We start from the raw sequence: 17,914 nt of genomic DNA, 5'->3' as shown, positions 1-17,914 counted from the left end.
CTCTAATCATGCTTATTCCTAGATCATGCCTTTTTTGTGGGTTGTAGTTACTCCCTGTTTTCGGTTGGCTTACGACAGGGACTGATGAGAGGCAAAGTTTGCATTTATATTAAACCTCAATGAATATTGCTTAATTCGTTGTGAGTCGTCTGACTGAAATACAATACTTTTTTGTTGTTGTTTTAAATCTACCCTGGGGACAGAAAAACTCCCCTAATTGACAAATTACCCATATGTAAAAAAACAACATTGCACCTGGGAAAGGAAGGGTTAAACTGGAACGATGACGCGAAGATTACTCCATGTGAAGTCATGTGGCCAAACGAACTGTCACGTAAACATTAGCTAGCTAGCTAACCTCGTCTAAAAGCAGTAGCACCAGTAATGGTCGTGACACCACGCGAGGCCTAGTTCACAAAAAAAATCAGTTAGATAGCTGCTTATACATTCTGCAAAAAAACCGTGCAGGCAGTGCGAGCTTGTTAGTCAGTCAGCTCAATGGTAAACATACGCTGTCTGCCCCTTGCACTTTATTCCCATAATCAGCAGCTTGGCTATGGGGTGGCTAACTAGCCGCTAGTATGCTGTATTCCAAGTCCTGAACAATTTTCAGGGATTTGTTTTGAGTAGCCTAGCTGTTAGATAAATTTGAGCGACACGTTGCCTGTTTAGTGTATCAGCTATTCTTGCGTGTCTTTGGCAGCGGGGATGGCTGCTTGAGTGCCGAGCTGCTTGTTTGGATTCTGCGTCGTTAAGGTAGGGTACAGTTTCTTGGCGAGCTACGTTAAGTCAATGTTGGTTAGACTTACCTGTCCAGTTAGAGGGGTTTCTGAAAATCTTAGCAATTTTTTGCATTTTGTCTGAGTTATTTGCGATCTTTGACAACTGGCTCAACGGTGAACATAGTTGACTCGGTTTACCGGCAACGATAGCGTTATAACTACGAAGCTACCTTGGCTAAAACAATGTTAGCAGCCTAACATTAAAGTACTTCATATTGGTTGGCTAGGTAACAAGGGCTGTGTACGCTATTTTCCCGACTCACGAAATGACACGTCAGTCGTTGAGTCGGGTCGATTCCTCTTTTGAACCAAGCGAACAGAACAGGTGAGTAATGTCTGAAGCTTGTTACACTGTTCAGACTTGACTAACGTTAGTTGTCATCGTTAATGGTGAAGGCTCACTAGCCAACTGAACAAACAAACATAACAAAAAAAAAACACTCAAACGCCTTGTGTAAAAAGTTGATGGTATGATGATACAACTAGGGTAATGAAACATTGGTTTGCATTAATAAGCAAAATTAACGTTAGCGAGCTATTGTAGCTAGCTAAGTGATCTCATATGCGAGATGTACGTATGGTGCCATTATAACCCTTGGTGTTAGGTCACAAAAAGGTTATTAACAGTTTGTTAATAGTTCGAATGTTCTAAAATTACATGACAATTTGTATGTGACAACTACTGGTAATAGAAAGCAATGGAGTTCTAGTAGACTAGCTTAAAAATAGAAAATGCATTAACGTGTACAAGAAAGACAATTCTTCGAAGGCTTAAGAAGTTTGCTATGGATAAAAGCCATTAGTTCACAAATGGCCTACGTCTAGTTATGTTGGACCCCAGCTATCATTTTCAACACACATTGACATTGAAATTATTGTTTGTTTTTGAAATGATTTTATACTATCTGAGTTTCCGGAAGTAACCGCATTAGCCCTGCTTTTAAAAATGCGATTGGCTAATACTGGAGAAAGCAGGTGGCTCTTCTTGTTCAAGTTGTATTGCAAACAATAAGTGATAACTTAGGCTAATATATTTTGCCTGTATTGGAGCTGACCCTGTTATAAGAGTATTCCAGCTTGTTACTGCCAATGGACAGAAGTTTGCTTGGATAGAACATTTCAGTAAATTTCATCAATATTTTCAGCCTCCAAAATTTTTGAGGACCCTGTACTTGACTTGAGAAATCTCAAGAGGAACCAGGCTATAGGGGAATGCCCATCCTCCGCTGGCCTATAGGTTAAGATGGTAACAGTTCAGAATAATAGAATAATAGTAGTTCTGCTGATAAAAGGGATCTTGCCTAGACTGGTGTTGTGAAAATTGGAGTCCAGCAAGAATAGACCTTAGACCTCTGCGGTTTGGTGTTTAAATGCATGTTGAACTTGATGAAGACCCCACTAGCAGAATAGCTGTATCTCTTGACTCAAAACTAAAGGGTTCAGTACATTTTTAGTTACAAACAGTAGGCTAATTTGAAGAGAAAATAAAATAGAATCTGGAAGTACCCAGAGCCCACGCAATGTGGGCGATCACAATTTCCGTTGAATAAATACAATTTCTCATTTACCATACCAAATAGTATTCTGCACCTAAACAAAGTGGCATCCTCAGAGCAGACATGACCTTTTGGATGGTTTTCAGTGCTTGAGAGCTCAAAGAGCAATCTGATTGCATACTTTTGTAATTATTTGCATTTGGAAAGTTGCAAGTAGGGTGTATGAAGGAGACTATGTATCAGCTGAACCAACAAAAAGTAAATTATCTGTATCTGCATTCAGAATGGGAGGATGTACTGTAGTGTATGTATTTGTCTTCCACTGTTTGTGTGAGACGTACTCAAATGCATTTCACTGTGCAGAGCATGTTATCCTTGTTTCACACCTGTTTAATGCTCACTCTCAGCATTCATCTCCATTTCTGAATATCAAAATGAACGGAGGTGGGCTGATGTAACAGAAAGACAGACCGGCGTACGTGATTGAGGATGTGATTACATTTTTTTAAGATGGATGCACTGTGCCAGCTTTCCCACACATGTAATCATCTGAGTTGACTTTGCGATCGCAAATTAAAGATTCATAATCGGGGGAAAAAATTGTCATTATGAAACATTTGTTTTCGAGCATACTCTAGACAAGCAGCTTCACTTGGCCTCCCAGTTCCATTTTAAATGGTATTTAAGTGGCTTATTTGAGCCAGAGAATATACCAGACGAGAAATAGCTCTGTCAAACGAAGATTATGTGCTGCCAGTCCTTTTAATTCCTATCAGCCTAGCTGAGAGTGGAAACTGGAGTCATTAGCTAACTCCTTGCACAAACCGTCACGCAATGGGCCGGCACACAAGCTGTCATTATCCGGAAAAAAATGACAACTGAGAATGACAATTTGCTTGTGGGGAAAAAAAAAAAAACACTTCAAGTAGAGTTCAAAATGCTGTATTTAATAAAAGCATTAGGCTGTGGGTAATGAACCTGTTCACCCTGCCACATTATGATTTGAATTCTGACAGTGTCACCCGAGATGAAAGTGGGACTTGTCTTGCGCATCTTTGCCTGTATTCTTGACAACTCCAGAACCAGGTTTACCAGGCTTCCCCTGCCCTGGACAATCAGCAGCATGTTATACTGGGACTGGCTCATGGTCCTGTTCTAAGAGGCGGGACAGGAACGGAGCTCGTTCTTGTGGGAGGGATAGATCGGCTTCTGTGATCGCATTTGTGTGCATCCCGTATTGAACGCTTAAAACAGTTCTCTGTGCCTATGAGATGAATAGGAATTTAAGATGCATTTCTGTCTCCTGCTCTCAGTCTGTGGAAGGTCTGCACTCATTTAAAGTAACAGAGTGTTTAGAGGAGGGGTATCAAACTCCAGTCCTTGAGGGCTGCAGTGTCTACAAGTGTCCTTTCAATCAGCAGCCAGTTAAGGCCTTGAGAACAAGGTGTGTGACCTCTTTAGCCAATGAAAGCTTTGAAATGTATTTCTCGTGCTGAAACACACCAAAAACCAGCAGACACTGCAGCCCTCCAGGACTGGAGTTTGACACCCCTGCTTCAGTGTTTATGGTCATGTGCTCTTGTGGCTGCTGTTGTCTTCAGCGCTGATTTGCCTCCCTTCCCCCTCGGCAGGGCTGTGTCTATGACCCCGCTGCCTGGCTGTAGAGATGTACCCGCCTCCACGGAAGGACTTCATCTCTCTCACCCTCACTGAGCGGGACGGCTACAGCTACAACAACAGCAAGCACTGGCGCAGACAGTCCTGCTGGAGGGTCAGTGCGCCACCCCCTGCCCCCCTGCCACCCCACCCTACCCCTAAACACATGTGTAAAAACAGATGGCAATAAAATGAATGAAGACAACCCTTCCATTCGCAAGAGTTTCTCTGAGCGGAATCGTACGCCTGGCTATTTTGAGCTCCGCAGCTGTTCGATCACGATAGATAATTTCCTCAGTAGGACAATTTACTTCTCGCACACTCATTTGGATCCCTGGCAGAAGGGCCCGCTGAATGGCAGGAGAGTTTCATGGTGCGTTCAGCAGCAGTGACTGTTTCTCCGTCTCTTCTGAGGAGGGTCCATGGCTCCGGGGAATGGTCAACGATGGCCGTTCTTGGTAGTAACTCCACGGGAGTCATTGAGTCATTGCCACCACTTCTTAATCTGGCGTGTGTTTCTGACGACATTTTTACTGTGAGCTGTCTAGCCACAATAAGATCCGCACAGCTGTTGGGCCCTTAACCCTGCGTTGCTCCAGGGGAAGACCGTCTCCTGTTTAGCCTAAAACAACTGTTAAGTCGCTTTGGATAAAAAGCGTCAGCCAAATGTAATGTAATGTAATGGTGTGTCTTGTATAATGTTATTTTATTTCTGGTTCTTTTGTCCGGCGGCAGAAGTGGAAGCAGCTGTCGCGGCTGCAGCGCAGTCTGATCCTCTTCCTGCTGGCTCTGCTGGTGGTCTGCGGGATTGTCTCCTACCCCAATCTGACAGACCACTGGAGAGGTACGATACACTCCCATAATCTCGACATTGCCACGAGGGACAGCACAGACTGCTATACCTGCTGCTGCCACTAGGGAGTAGCCTGCTATGTATCGTTCTTAATACACTTAGCTCATTTCCGCGGTGTCACTGCTTTTATGGTAGTAATTCATAAATCAGAGTATTAGTAGGGATTATAGATATAAGTAGGCTACGTTTGAACTGAAATGGCCTACCGCAGGTGCAACCCAGTCCTTCAGAGGGCACGCGGAGGGTTTCTCCAGCCGTGAAGTTCCCCCCCACCTTAGATCTTTATTTCCTTCTGTTACAAGTCAACCGTCCAACCTTTATATGAAAACTGATATTGACATAATGATTTTTGATGAATGCCATCTCATCTAGGCCTAGTTTGACCCCTGCGTTTCACCACTGCAATGAATGGGTTGCTACGGCTGCCACGGCCGCCAACATAGCCAAGAATCATAGGCGAAAATCCGGTCGTCAAGGAAACTGTCGCATGATTAAGAACGATCCATACTTTACACTGCAGTTAGGAATTGTGCCGACTGTAATTACCAACACTGCCAGTAGGGACAGCACAGATTTGTTATGTTTAACAATGCTGCTATTGCACTAATAATAGGAGTGTGAATAACTGCTAAGTAAGAATTGAGCAGAGAAAATACGAAGATTTAAAACTAAGTCAACAAGCGTGCAATCAAGAATAATGCATGACAGTAGAGCAGGGGTGTCACACTCCAGTCCTGGAGGGCCGCAGTGTCTGCTGGTGTTTGTGGTTTCCTTTCAATCAGCGGCCAATTACGGCCTTGCGAACAAGGTGTGTGGACTCTTTCGCCAATGAAAGACTTCGACGAAATGTGTCCCAAGTGCTGAAACACAGCAAAAACCAGCAGACACTGCGGCCCTCCAGGACTGGAGTTTGACAGCCCTGCGGTGGAGAATGAAAACAGTGATGTGACGGGTGTGCGGTGTTTCGCGGTGTGTCCAGGCCTCTCTGACAGGAAAGCCAGGGATGACTGGGAGAAGCAGGATGACGGGGGCCTGAAGCCCGTGCTCCCGGGGGTCGTTCCGCAGGTTATCCCAGCGTTCCCGAAAGTCGTTCCCGAGCCCAAGAAAGAGGACGGGCTGGTCCTCCCCAAACCTCCCGCCCCGGTCAGTACCCACTCGTTACTCATCGCTGCGTTGATTTCATGAGATTGACGTGTCATGAAGTCGTTGTTCGTTGTTTGTCCTACTACATCAAGTAAGATTCATTTCGAGGATGTTCCTTTTTACATTACGTTACGTGGCATTTAGCAGACGCTCTTATCCAGAGCGACGTACAACAAAGTTGCAAATTAAACACAAGAACAAGTGCAAATAGGACCTGAGAGGACAGTACTGTTCCGAGTCCTAGTGTAAACATACAGTAATTCAGAACCCTTGAAGAGTACAATCAACTTTCAAACTAGCATACCAGTTGCCAGATAGAATACAACAATACAACAGGCAATAAAAACAACAATACCTTTCCATAGAAACCTACAGTGAGAAGAGTGCATTTGTGTCAACCTTGTTAATAAGACATGCCAGTGTATCTGTGCAACCACGTTGACTATGACAACCTAGAACCATGACACATTTGTAACTCAAGGGAGTTCCTGTCAATACCGTAATTATGACAGAATTAAAGAAGATGGGAAGTGAGAAGGGGAGGGCATGGGAGCGCAGTCACAATGCAGACTCCAGTCACGAGTCTTCAGTCAGATGGCCAATCATTTTGGTCTCCTGACCACCATGGAAAGTTGTTCCACTGGGAGGACAGTACTCCACCTATTTCTTCTATTGGTTGTGTCATTATTATTGTTTTGGAAAACTTGAGCTTCAGAAACACCCACAAGAGACCAGTATGCTACTGCCAAGTGTGACTACATGCTCTTTTCAATAGATATTGAATGCCGGGCTAGTAAACATTTGTCTTGCAGCAGGGTTGAAAATAATGTGTTTTTATAGTATTAAACTATAAATTCTGCCATGGCATGTACACAAGACAACCGGTTTATTGCTCTTCAAATCCGACAATCAAAACGGTGCTTCCTGTGAGTAGACCTTGCACGGCCGTGATTGACTGGAATGCTTTTATATTTGGAGATGTTATAAATTCTGAAAGGCAGCCATTGTTATCATTCTAGTTGAGCTTTATAGTTACTGCTGCAGCGTAGGTAGTTTCGTTCATTAGATCTTGAGTGATTTTACAGCTTGCTTCCCCCCCCCCAGATGCCTTAGCAGGTGCCTTTATAGTGCAATGTTCTACAGCCAGAAGCACGGTTTTTCGGTTCCAATCCCAGGCCGGTTCAGCCTTTTGTGAACTCGAGAGCAAAGGGCCTTATTCCCATCCCAGCCAGCGCCAGGCTGTACGAACGGGTCGTGTGTGCAAGTGAAGCCTGAAGTGGTCACCCCCTGAGAAAGGGCATCTGCTGAGCAGGCTAAGTGATGGAAAATGGAAAATGGAAAATTACTCTCAGTCCTGCAGTCCTAACCCCACTCTGAGCAAGGCAGCGGTGGAGGTGTGAACACGGCTGGGCCCCACGCCCAACCCTCTGTCACCACTCCACACACTCGGCCAAAGAGCCAAAGTATTTTTATTCTGAGATATCGGGCAGTTCCGGAAGATTTCTAAATGTATTTTGTATGTACAGTAGAGTCTTAAGTATCAGCAGAAGGGTGGAGGATGTTTGGTCCTTCTGGCCGGCATTGGGAAGTCTGCGTTGTGCATTATGCTGGACGCTGACACTTGAGACATGGAGGGTCCCCCCCATGTACCCCCCAAACCCAGACAGTAAACAGACTAGAGAGCGACGTTGTCTGAGCCTGATGGAAATCGATTGATGAGCTATACGTGTTCATAATCCTGAATACGGCAGAACATCCCAACTCAATTAAAGCAGCACCGTCTGCTCCATGGAGAGATCCCTTGTTGCTGTTTTCTTGTTAATTTGTATCTTTTTTTTCTCTCTTCTCTCACTATTTCTCTCATTATTTGTCACTGTCTTTGTTTGATGCCCTTTGTCTTTCACTCTTTCTGTTGTACTCTCTCCTTTTCCCTCTTCCCCTCTTCTTTTTTCTCTGCCTCCTTTCTTGATCTGTCCGTCTCTTTTCTGTTTCTCTCCCTCCCACCGTCTTCTTTCTCATTCTCTCTGTGAACGCGATAAAGGCAAGGGATGTGAATTAATGTTTTGGGCTGTGCTATTTACTGTGCTCTTATTTTTTTTTGTTTTGTTTTTGTGCTCTGTTTGATCTCGTCCAAAGTGTGTCTGCATTTGTGGGGGTCGATGCTCGATAAAGGGAATTTTAAAATCCCTCTGTCTTTCTCCCTCTCCCTTTCTCCCTCTCCCTCTCTCTCTTTCTACCTCTCTCTATCTCTTTATCTTTCTCTATCTCGCTCTCTCTCGCTCTTCTCTCTCTCCTCGCTCTATCTCTCTCTTCTCTCCCTCTCCCTCTCTCTCTCCTGCTCTCTCTCCCTCCCTCTCTCTCTCTCTCCCTCCCTCCCTCCCTCTCTCCCTCTCTCCCCCTCTCTCTCCCTCTCTCTCTCTCTCTCTCTCTCAGAGGAAGCCGTTGCCAAACAGACGGGGCCCCCCGAGCCTGCAGAGCCGCTGGAAACGAGAGAACGAATCGGACTGGCAGGCGAAGGACAAGCAGGGCCCTGCGGCCAAAAACAGGGATGAAGAGGAGCGTGGGGAGGAGGAGGAGGAGGGAGAGAAGCCGCTCATCAGGTAAGCCGCAGCTTGCCCGCGAGAAGCATCAAAAACCCACCCGTCATTCGGCCTAGCGCGCTCTCCTCCGATTGGCTCAAACAACCTACGGCGGGGCACCAGGACGGTTCGTTATTGGACGGGTGTCGGGAGCGCGTTGCGTGCCTGGTGTAGCGTGAGGAAGGTGCTTGTGTCTAAATGCTGGGAGTCGTTCTCTCTGTTTAGACACTGTAATTAGCCAGCCTAATGGCCCATAATGGCTGCTCCACAAAACAGGATAATGAAGGGAGTGGGGGGGGGGGGGGGGGGGTAAATCTGGTTAGTAAAACTCTCTCCACACACAAACTCGATGCATAAATTATATGAACCCTGGCCTCTTCTGAAAAGACTCTTGTTTGAAAAGAGCCTGTTCTGTGGCCTTTTTACTGGCCTGTAGATAAGACACACCCGACTGGACACGGCTCATATTTTGAAGATGCTGTTGACCCTGATGACCCACAGTGAAGACCCTGACCCACTGTGTCTGTTGCTGTGTGTGTGTCTGTGTGTCTGTGTGTCTGTGTGTCTGTGTGTGTGTGTGTGTCTGTGTGTCTGTGTGTGTCTGTGTGTCTGTGTGTCTGTGTGCGTGCGTGCGTGTGTCGCCCTGCAGCTGGAGGGGGGCCATGATTGAGGCTGATCATGCCACAGAGCCACAGCCCTCTGCCAAAGAGAAGGACCTGGTACCTGCTGGACCTGCTGGACCTGCTGGACCTGTTGGACCTGCTGGACTTGCTGGACCTGTTGGACCTGTTGGACTTGCTGGACCTGTTGGACCTGTTGGACTTGCTGGACCTGTTGGACTTGCTGGACCTGTTGGACCGTCCCAACCGGGACTGAGTAGCGCCGCAGGGCCAGGTCAGGAATTGTACCCAAGACATGCGCCCACACACACACACACTCACCCACACATACACACATAGAGACCCAAAGATGCTCACACACACACACACACGTTTAAACCAAACTTGCAGGAGCACCATTTTCTTGATAAATATTGGAATGTTTTTATTACCATTATACATGCAGTGTAGTATAATTGTAACCTGTGTGTGTGTCTGCCTGTGCGTGTGCGTGTGCGTGTGCGTGTGTGTGTGCGTGTGCGTGTGTGTGTGTGTGTGCGCATATGCATGTAGTGGAGCGGTCGCAGGCTGTGCTGGAGGCCTTCAGACACGCCTGGAAGGGCTATAAGGAGTTTGCCTGGGGTCACGACGAGCTCAAGCCCGTCTCTAAGTCCTTTGGGGAGTGGTTCGGGCTGGGCCTGACCCTCATCGACGCCCTGGACACCATGTGGATTCTGGGCCTAAAGGAAGGTACGGAGGCCCGGACAGGACAAACATGCGATTCCACCAGCAGCCTTCAGTAGCCCGGTAGAGATGGGTACACATTGTGTTTGCCGAAGAACAAATTGGATGGTGTTTGTAGGCCACTCATCAAAATGGAGGCCAGGATTGGGGTGACTGGGTTATGTTTACTAGTACGCTTCACTCAAACATGGGTGCTTTTTTGGCATTCTGTGACTCAGCTTGGGTATTGAGGTCTTTTTGATTATAGTTTCTTTCAGGAAATGAATGGTGTGTGTTCTCTCTCTGTGTCTGTCGCTCGCTCTCTCACACTCTCTCTCACTCGTACTCGTGGGCAGAGTTCCAGGAGGCCAGGGCGTGGGTGGAGACGGAGCTGTCCTTCTCCAAAAACGTGGACGTCAACCTGTTCGAGAGCACCATCCGCATCATGGGGGGTCTGCTCAGCACCTACCACCTGAGCGGAGACACCCTGTTCTTCGACAAAGCGGTGAGTCACAGAGCGAGCCTCCCCATCTCTCTGTCTGTCTGTCTCTCTGTCTCTCTGTCTCTCTGTCTCTCTGTCTCTCTGTCTCTCTCTCTCTCTGTCTCTCTGTCTCTGTCTCTGTCTTTCTCTCTCTGTCTCTCTGTCTCTCTCTCTGTCTCTCTCTCTGTCTCTCTCTCTCTCTGTCTCTCTGTCTTTCTGTCTCTGTCTCTCTGTCTCTCTCTGTCTCTGTCTTTCTCTCTCTGTCTCTCTCTGTCTCTCTCTGTCTCTCTCTGTCTCTCTCTCTCTGTCTCTCTCTCTCTCTCTCTCTCTCTCTCTCTCTCTCTCTCTCTCTCTCTCTCTCTCTCTCTCTCTCTCTCTCTGTCTCTCTCTCACACTCACTCAGAAAGAGTGACTGGAAATGATTTTCAAATAAAGCTTTCCGCTGCGTCAGCCTGTTCCTGTAAATGAGCAGTGATGGGGCCGGTAATGGGGGCACTGTTAAGCGGTGCTTGCTTTAAGTGCAGACCAGCAGGTTTTTATTGTAATATTTACAGTTACCAGTCCGGAGATAGGGAGAGCGTGTATAATCTTTTTTTTCCTTGTATCAGAAAGATTTAGGGTCCAGGTTAATGCCTGCCTTCAACACCCCCTCCAAAGTGCCGTACTCCGACGTGAACCTGGGCAAGGGCACCGCCCACCCTCCCCGCTGGACCACGGACAGCACCGTCGCCGAGGTGACCAGCATCCAGCTGGAGTTCCGAGAGCTGAGCCGCCTCACCAAGGACCCCCGATACAGGGTGAGTCCCCCCAAAACCTCCCCCCCCCCATCTCCTACTGCCCACCTAACGTAATCACCCCCCGTCCCCTACAAACCCCAAACCCCACACTGCTTTCTCATTCCCATTATCACCCAACATAGTGAACCCGGAGCTCAGATATGCTTTCGAACGGTAGCTTTTTTCTGTTCATCACAAACGTTAGCGAACAGAGTGAGCAGCAAACAAAAATGGCTGTGAGAACAGAATGCCAAAAGAACTGAAGTTCAGTAATTCAGTAATTTGGCTGTTACATTAACATTCACTGCGAACGTGCACCATCTTCAACACATGTTTGCCCAGGACCCCTCTCTAGTACAAATGGAGCCAGGGTCTACACCTGCCCTCCCCCACTTCCTCTCCGCATTATCACACTGACGGCATTGCCACTACAGATTCCATCCACGCAACGGAGACACTCCATTCCCACTGCTGACGATGAATCATTCTGATTAAAGTTCAGTCCTGTCACGCGCTCTGCGCGGTGACATATTGCCCAGGTCTCTTGTGACCTGCGTCTTAAACTCCTGTCATGAGGAAGTAGGTCAACAGGAACAGGAACAGGAGCTGACCGTCTGTTTAACCTGTGGAAGCTGTGGCATTGTCACGCGTTTATGTATCGGGCTTGCTGTCTCTCTCTGATAAATGGTTGGCATTTATATAGCGCCTTTATCCAAAGCGCTGTACAATTGATGCTTCTCATTCACCCATTCATACACACACTCACACAGCGACGGTGATTGGCTGCCGTGCAAGGCGCCGACCAGCTCGTCAGGAGCATTTGGGGGTTAGGTGTCTTGCTCAGGGACACTTCGACACAGCCTGGGCGGGGGATCGAACCGGCAACCCTCCGACTGCCAGACGACTGCTCTTACCGCCTGAGCCATGTCGCCATGATAGCGGGAAACCCTGTAATCCCTGTATGTGTGTATGTGTGTCCCTAAGCCCTTTTCTGTCACTGCTGTGGAACTGCAGGAGGCGGTGGATGAGGTGATGAGGATGGTGCACAAGCTCCCGGGGAAGCACGACGGCCTGGTGCCCATGTTCATCAACACCAACAGCGGACAGTTCACCCACCGCGGGGTGTTCACCCTGGGCGCCCGCGCCGACAGCTACTACGAGTACCTGCTGAAGCAGTGGCTCCAGGGAGGCAAGAAGGAAACCGAGTGCGTTTGAGTTTCCGTTCCGCCGTCCTTCTGCGTTCCTTTTTCCGCTTTTCTTTTAACACCTGCTCCATTGTGTCGCTCCGTGTGAACATTTCTCTCCTTTGTTTTTGTCTTTTGGGGATTTTTTTTTGCTTTCTTCTGAGCTGCCTCCTACTGTTTTCCTAGTCTGTCTCTCAATAGCTTTCAGTCCTGCTTTGTGTTTGAGCAGCTCTGTGGAGGCCGCTCTCCTGGCGCTGTTCCCGGGGCTGTTTTCCCAGGGCTGTTCCCGGGGGTGCCGCTGTTCTGCATGCCCTGCGGCGTGTCTGCGGCGTGTCTGCGGCGTGTCTGCGGCGTTTCTGCGGCGTGTCTGCGGCGTGTCTGCGGTGTGTCTGCGGCGTGTCTGCGGCTTGCTTCAGATTAATCAGCCTCCTCTGAATTCTGTGTGCACCAGGGCCTAGCCAGATACAAGCACGGGGGGGCGGGCGCATAGGTCGTCACGGTAACGGTTGCGATGACCTTCCTCGGCATTGCAGTGTGCTTGGGTCTGCGCTTTATCCGAAAAGGGCAATGGGGCACGGTCCACTAACTCCACTTATGGCCCGCCCACAGGGCACTGGTGACTCGCTGCCCACGCCTGTCACTCTGACACTGGGATGAGTTATTGGTCCTCTGACATCCGCTGTGCGGAGCGCTACAGACACTGACTCTGTGAGGAAAGGGAACGGAGTAGGTTTCAGTATCCCGTTATGAATCGACAAAATGGCTGCAATGCCACGGTTAACTGTATTTTATTGTTTTTCAGCCAATACATTTTTCATTTGAATATTCCTACAGTATGTTAAAGAATTTAGTGTTGCAAACGACTTGTGCAGAAGTTTGTGGAAACGCATGATGCAGTCATGCCATCAGCACTCACACACAACACTCTGTTTTGTAGCAATCAGCTTTCCTTTCTGCGCTGTTTCTGCCAGTCACTTCATGTGTCCTCTGAAGTTTGGATGTTTACTACCACACCAGGTTTAAATGAAAGCCAGCAGACCATATGGTTACTATTATCCTTCATAAAATATTCAATAACGGTCGATATGGTCCATCACCCAGCCGTACCACTAAGTTGATTTTAATTATTTTTCATTCCAAACCATTTGCTTGAATATTATGTATGTAATCTGATGTTTTGGGCCCCGCCTTCGCGCTGAGGCCCACTGTAGGAAACACGGGAAAGCATGGAATGTTGCTCAATTTTTGTGGCACACATTTTTGCCTTAAAGAGCTGTTTTATTTGCTCCCTTCAGGTGTCAGCACACTTGCTTTTCTCTGCTGAAACCTGACTGTTTGCAGAACTGCAGCGCTCCTTGTTTATGCCATATTTGTCTTGGCTCAGGGGAGGGGTTGTGCTGAGGCTGTCTCTGTTTTGTCATATTGCCCCCAGAAGCAGGTTTCTATTCAGCATAAACTGTCTGGTTAGAGATAGTTTCTATTGTTGGTCACCTTCTGTGTTTCTATTTCTGTGCCTGTATGTATGTGCCCGTATGTCTGTGCTCTGCTGTGCTGTGATGTGTGTGTGTGTGTGTGTGTGTGTGCGCGCAGGTTGCTGGAGGACTACATCCAGGCCATAGAGGGGGTGAAGAAGAACCTGCTGAAGCAGACATTCCCGATGAAGCTCACCTTTGTGGGGGAGCTCTCCCATGGCCGCTTCAGCCCTAAAATGGTGAGGAACCCCCCAAACCTTACTCAACAGCTACACTCACACACCTGCTACTCAACAGCTATACTCACACACCTGTTACTCAACAGCTACACTCACACACCTGCTACTCAACAGCTACACTCACACACCTGCTACTCAACAGCTACACTCACACACCTGCTACTCAACAGCTACACTCACACACCTGCTGCTCAACAGCTGCACTCACACACCTGCTACTCAACAGCTACACTCACACACCTGCTACTCAACAGCTACACTCACACACCTGCTGCTCAACAGCTACACTCACACACCTGTTGCTCAACAGCTACACTCACACACTTGCTGCTCAACAGCTACACTCACACACCTGCCGCTCAACAGCTACACTCACACACCTGTTGCTCAACAGCTACACTCACACACCTGCTACTCAACAGCTACACTCACACACCTGCTACTCAACAGCTACACTCACACACCTGCCGCTCAACAGCTACACTCACACACCTGCTACTGTACGGCTGCAACACCCCAAGTGGAACTCTACCAGCTCCAGAATATTGGCCTCATTTAATACCTAACAAATCTTTTACTGCAATTTTATGTCATTGTTGTACTGTTACATTTCATCAATTCATTTAGCAGATGCTTTTATCTGGAGAGACTCTCAGAGTATCTCATAAAGCCAGGTTGGATGAGCAGCATTAGTGATATGAAAACTGACTGCCCTCCCTCTGCCTCCCCCCCCCCCATCCCTCACTTGTGTGAGGCCTGGTGTTGATGTTTATCTGCTAATCTGAGAAGCTCATTCAGGCTTTTAGGATTCAGGAATGGTGAGGCAGCCCACTCCAGCTGTAGGGCTGATTACGAGGGCCACACGTTGCAGGAGGGTGATTAAAATCGAGCTGAAAACCAGCTGAATTAGCCGTCGCCACTCGTGCAAGACCAATTTTTCAGTCCATTTCCTGCGACACAGGAGCTTGTCAACTGTTCATTAGTGTGTGTGTGTGTGTGTGTGTGTGTGTGTGTGGGTGTGGGTGTGTGGGTGTGAGAGTGTGAGAGTGTGAGCGCACCCTGCAGTATAGCTTCATTTATATTGTGTGTGCGTTTATTCACGTCAATTGCGAAACTTAATCACCGGGAGCTTACCCAAACAGACTCCAGGATGCAATTGAATTTATTTGGAAACAACATTTTCAAGCTTTGGTGTAAATTAAAAAAATCTTAATATTGAATAACAAACCCTGCGCCTCTAATCTCATGTAAACAAAGAGCGCTTATGGCCTGCTTTTCCGTGGAGCCTCATGACAGCAGTCAAGTTTGCCCTTCTATTCCTTTCCTTTGTAGAAAGCGATTATTCAGTGCTAAAAAGCAAGTGTAGCTTTAATGATAAAATACTCCGCTGTATTAGCATTTGAAGGGGTTCCGTTCTCATCCCCCAAATCCCCAATGAAGAAGTGGCTTGTAAGAAGCACCCAACCTAGGCACACATTTTCATACGGTGCCTAGTTGCATTTCCATTTTGGCGGTTGGGATATGGAAATTGAACTATAATGAGCAGTGTTTGAGTTTGCAGCTCAAGTTTGTGGGGCTAATGTGGGGCGATTTATGTGCAGGAGTCAAAAGAGTGTTTTCTTTGCAATTCAAAAATTGATTTTATCCAATTCAGTTGAAAATTGTTTATATCAGAGAGAATAGTCCTGAGGCAAAAATGAATTACCTGTGAACGGTCCCCAACGATTCAGAAAATGCCTGTGTTCTTAAGCAAACATTGAGGCATTGCATTCGCTGATATCAGAGTGTCTAAAAAGATTTGAGTTAAACAGCATGCATGTTAGCAGTTAAATCTCCCATAGGTAAAAAAATATTTTTTAAGGAAGATATTAAGGAATGGTCATGGTTAATCACATAAAGGGCAGCTGTGGGATATACAGCACCATACACTGTCTTTATTCCCTGAGATTCAGCCTGATTTCTTGTTTTCAAACAAAAGTGGTTTACTATGACCACCAATCAAACAGATTGGCCAGTTCACCATGGTGAACCAATCACAATGGTTGACCTTGAGTTTCTCCAATTAGATCCTGCCGGTGACAAACTGCTCCTGCATCGCTGACGCTATTTAATACCGCCAATAAGAAAAGAAAACGAGAATAAACATAGGAGCAATGGCAGCCCCAACACATACTCTGCCACACGATGGTTTGTCTTAGCAGCCTAAGAATACGATGACACGATGAAGGTACTTTGAAAAATACAGTAAGTGCCCAGCGTAGCTAGTAACTGTGTCTGCCCCACAATCAGGGCTCTCAGCTGATTGGACTGCGTGCTTTTTGCACTCACCCACTTTATGTGGGCTGTCAGTTTAATGGATTGTTGGCGGTAGTTTGCTCTCTGGAGTTGGCATGATTAATCAGTATCGCAGCGGTGGCGTAGCCGCAGACTGTCGAGGACAACCTTTGGATGGTCCTGCCACACACAGTTCGTGGTTTGTCTGTGTAAGTAGCGCAGCGTTTGGGGCCTTGTCAAAAGGGTTTCCCCTCGTGTGGATTGTAGTATCCGGGCGCTTGTCGATTGTCTGACGTTAAGACGCGGACGTGAAGTCGGAGAGCCCAGGCCTGTCCCGAATCCAGCTCTGTCGCCATGGTTTCTTCTCACCTGGCTTTGCCTCTCCTCACTCCATCTCTCTCGTTCAGTTCAATTTTAGGTGGTTTGCTGGCATTGTGTGTTAACCAAAGGCGCGGTATAAAGCACACAGGTTATTACAGAGACAGAGACAGTTGATCTCCGTAGGAGTACGTTAATATAAGGGGTTCACGCTAATAAGACTAGAGGCACATTTCTCTCTCTCTCTCTCTCTCTTTTTCTTTCATATTTTAAAGATTTGGTATGTTAGAGAAGCCATATGCTGTGTTCAAGAGGAGGAGAAGTAAACTGCTACAAGTCTTATCACTCTCTTGCAGTTAAAATGGCAAATTCATAATAGTTTATGGGCGTCCTAAGCCTAACTTTCTTTTGGAAAAAGAAGCATTTACATGAAAATAGTAATGCAACACAGAAAAAAACTGTTTGTGATGTTATACACTCACTGATATATTGTTGTGTTTAACTCACATACACTCACTGATTTCTTGTTGTGTAACTCTCATACACACTGATATATTGTTGTCTTTAACTCACATACACTCACTGATATGTTGTGTGTAACTCATACACACAGATATATTATTGTGTTTAACTCTCTTGCTCTCAATGATTCAGATTAGTTTTTATTAGCATGACTGGAGATATTTTAAATTGTCAAAACATTTTAGGAAATAAGGATTTCAAATTAAGTTAAATAATTGGAATTAAAAAAGAAAAATGGCAGTCATTACTTAAAATATATCTATATACAGTACTGTGCAAAAGTCTTTGGCACCTGTATAACATTCTGTACAGATAAGATTCTTTCAAAATAATTCATGAAAGGTCCTAAATAAATGTACTATACATTTTACATTACATTTGAGTAATTTGGCAGACTAGTTACATTACATTACATTATTGCCATTTGGCAGACGCTCTTATCCAGAGCGACGTACAACAAAGTGCATACCCATAACCAGGGCTAAGTGCGCTGAAAGACCCTAGAGGGAAGTTATAAACTGAATCAAATCAATATTTTTTGTGACCACCCTTAGGCGTTAAAACTGCATCACAATCAGCAGGGAGGTTGTTCCAAGCATGTTGGAGAACTTGCCACAGTTCTTCTGCAGGACTTTGGTTGTCTCCTTGCTTCTGATCTCAAGACAGCCTTGATCACTTATGTAAAAGGTAGTCAATTGCTTACAGTAATATGTTAAATACAAGAGGGGGAAATTAAATACAAAATGTCTCTGTAAAATTAAATATTTTGGAAATCTCAAATGTGTTCTTTTAAGTCGAGGGTGCCTAAGACGTCTGC

At 46.5% G+C, this 17,914-nt stretch overlaps 1 protein-coding gene across 1 annotated transcript in view; it reads left to right on the top strand.

The window, feature by feature from the left end:
• The first annotated feature begins 358 nt into the window (after window positions 1-358).
• The window catches only part of LOC133142498 (endoplasmic reticulum mannosyl-oligosaccharide 1,2-alpha-mannosidase-like), a 24,165-nt gene continuing 6,609 nt past the window's right edge, over window positions 359-17,914 (top strand). Inside the window, 11 exon segments of the mRNA XM_061263753.1 lie at window positions 359-756; window positions 3,910-4,049; window positions 4,670-4,778; window positions 5,767-5,930; window positions 8,364-8,530; window positions 9,159-9,403; window positions 9,682-9,858; window positions 10,188-10,336; window positions 10,921-11,109; window positions 12,103-12,293; window positions 13,863-13,983. Coding sequence (XP_061119737.1) covers window positions 3,945-4,049; window positions 4,670-4,778; window positions 5,767-5,930; window positions 8,364-8,530; window positions 9,159-9,403; window positions 9,682-9,858; window positions 10,188-10,336; window positions 10,921-11,109; window positions 12,103-12,293; window positions 13,863-13,983 — 1,617 coding nt within the window. The 5' untranslated portion in view covers window positions 359-756; window positions 3,910-3,944.

The sequence above is a fragment of the Conger conger genome, chromosome 12 (assembly GCF_963514075.1).
Source record: "Conger conger chromosome 12, fConCon1.1, whole genome shotgun sequence".
Classification (NCBI taxonomy): domain Eukaryota; kingdom Metazoa; phylum Chordata; class Actinopteri; order Anguilliformes; family Congridae; genus Conger; species Conger conger.
The sequence above is the reverse complement of the archived record's forward strand: the minus strand, read 5'-3'. Positions and strand labels throughout refer to the sequence as shown.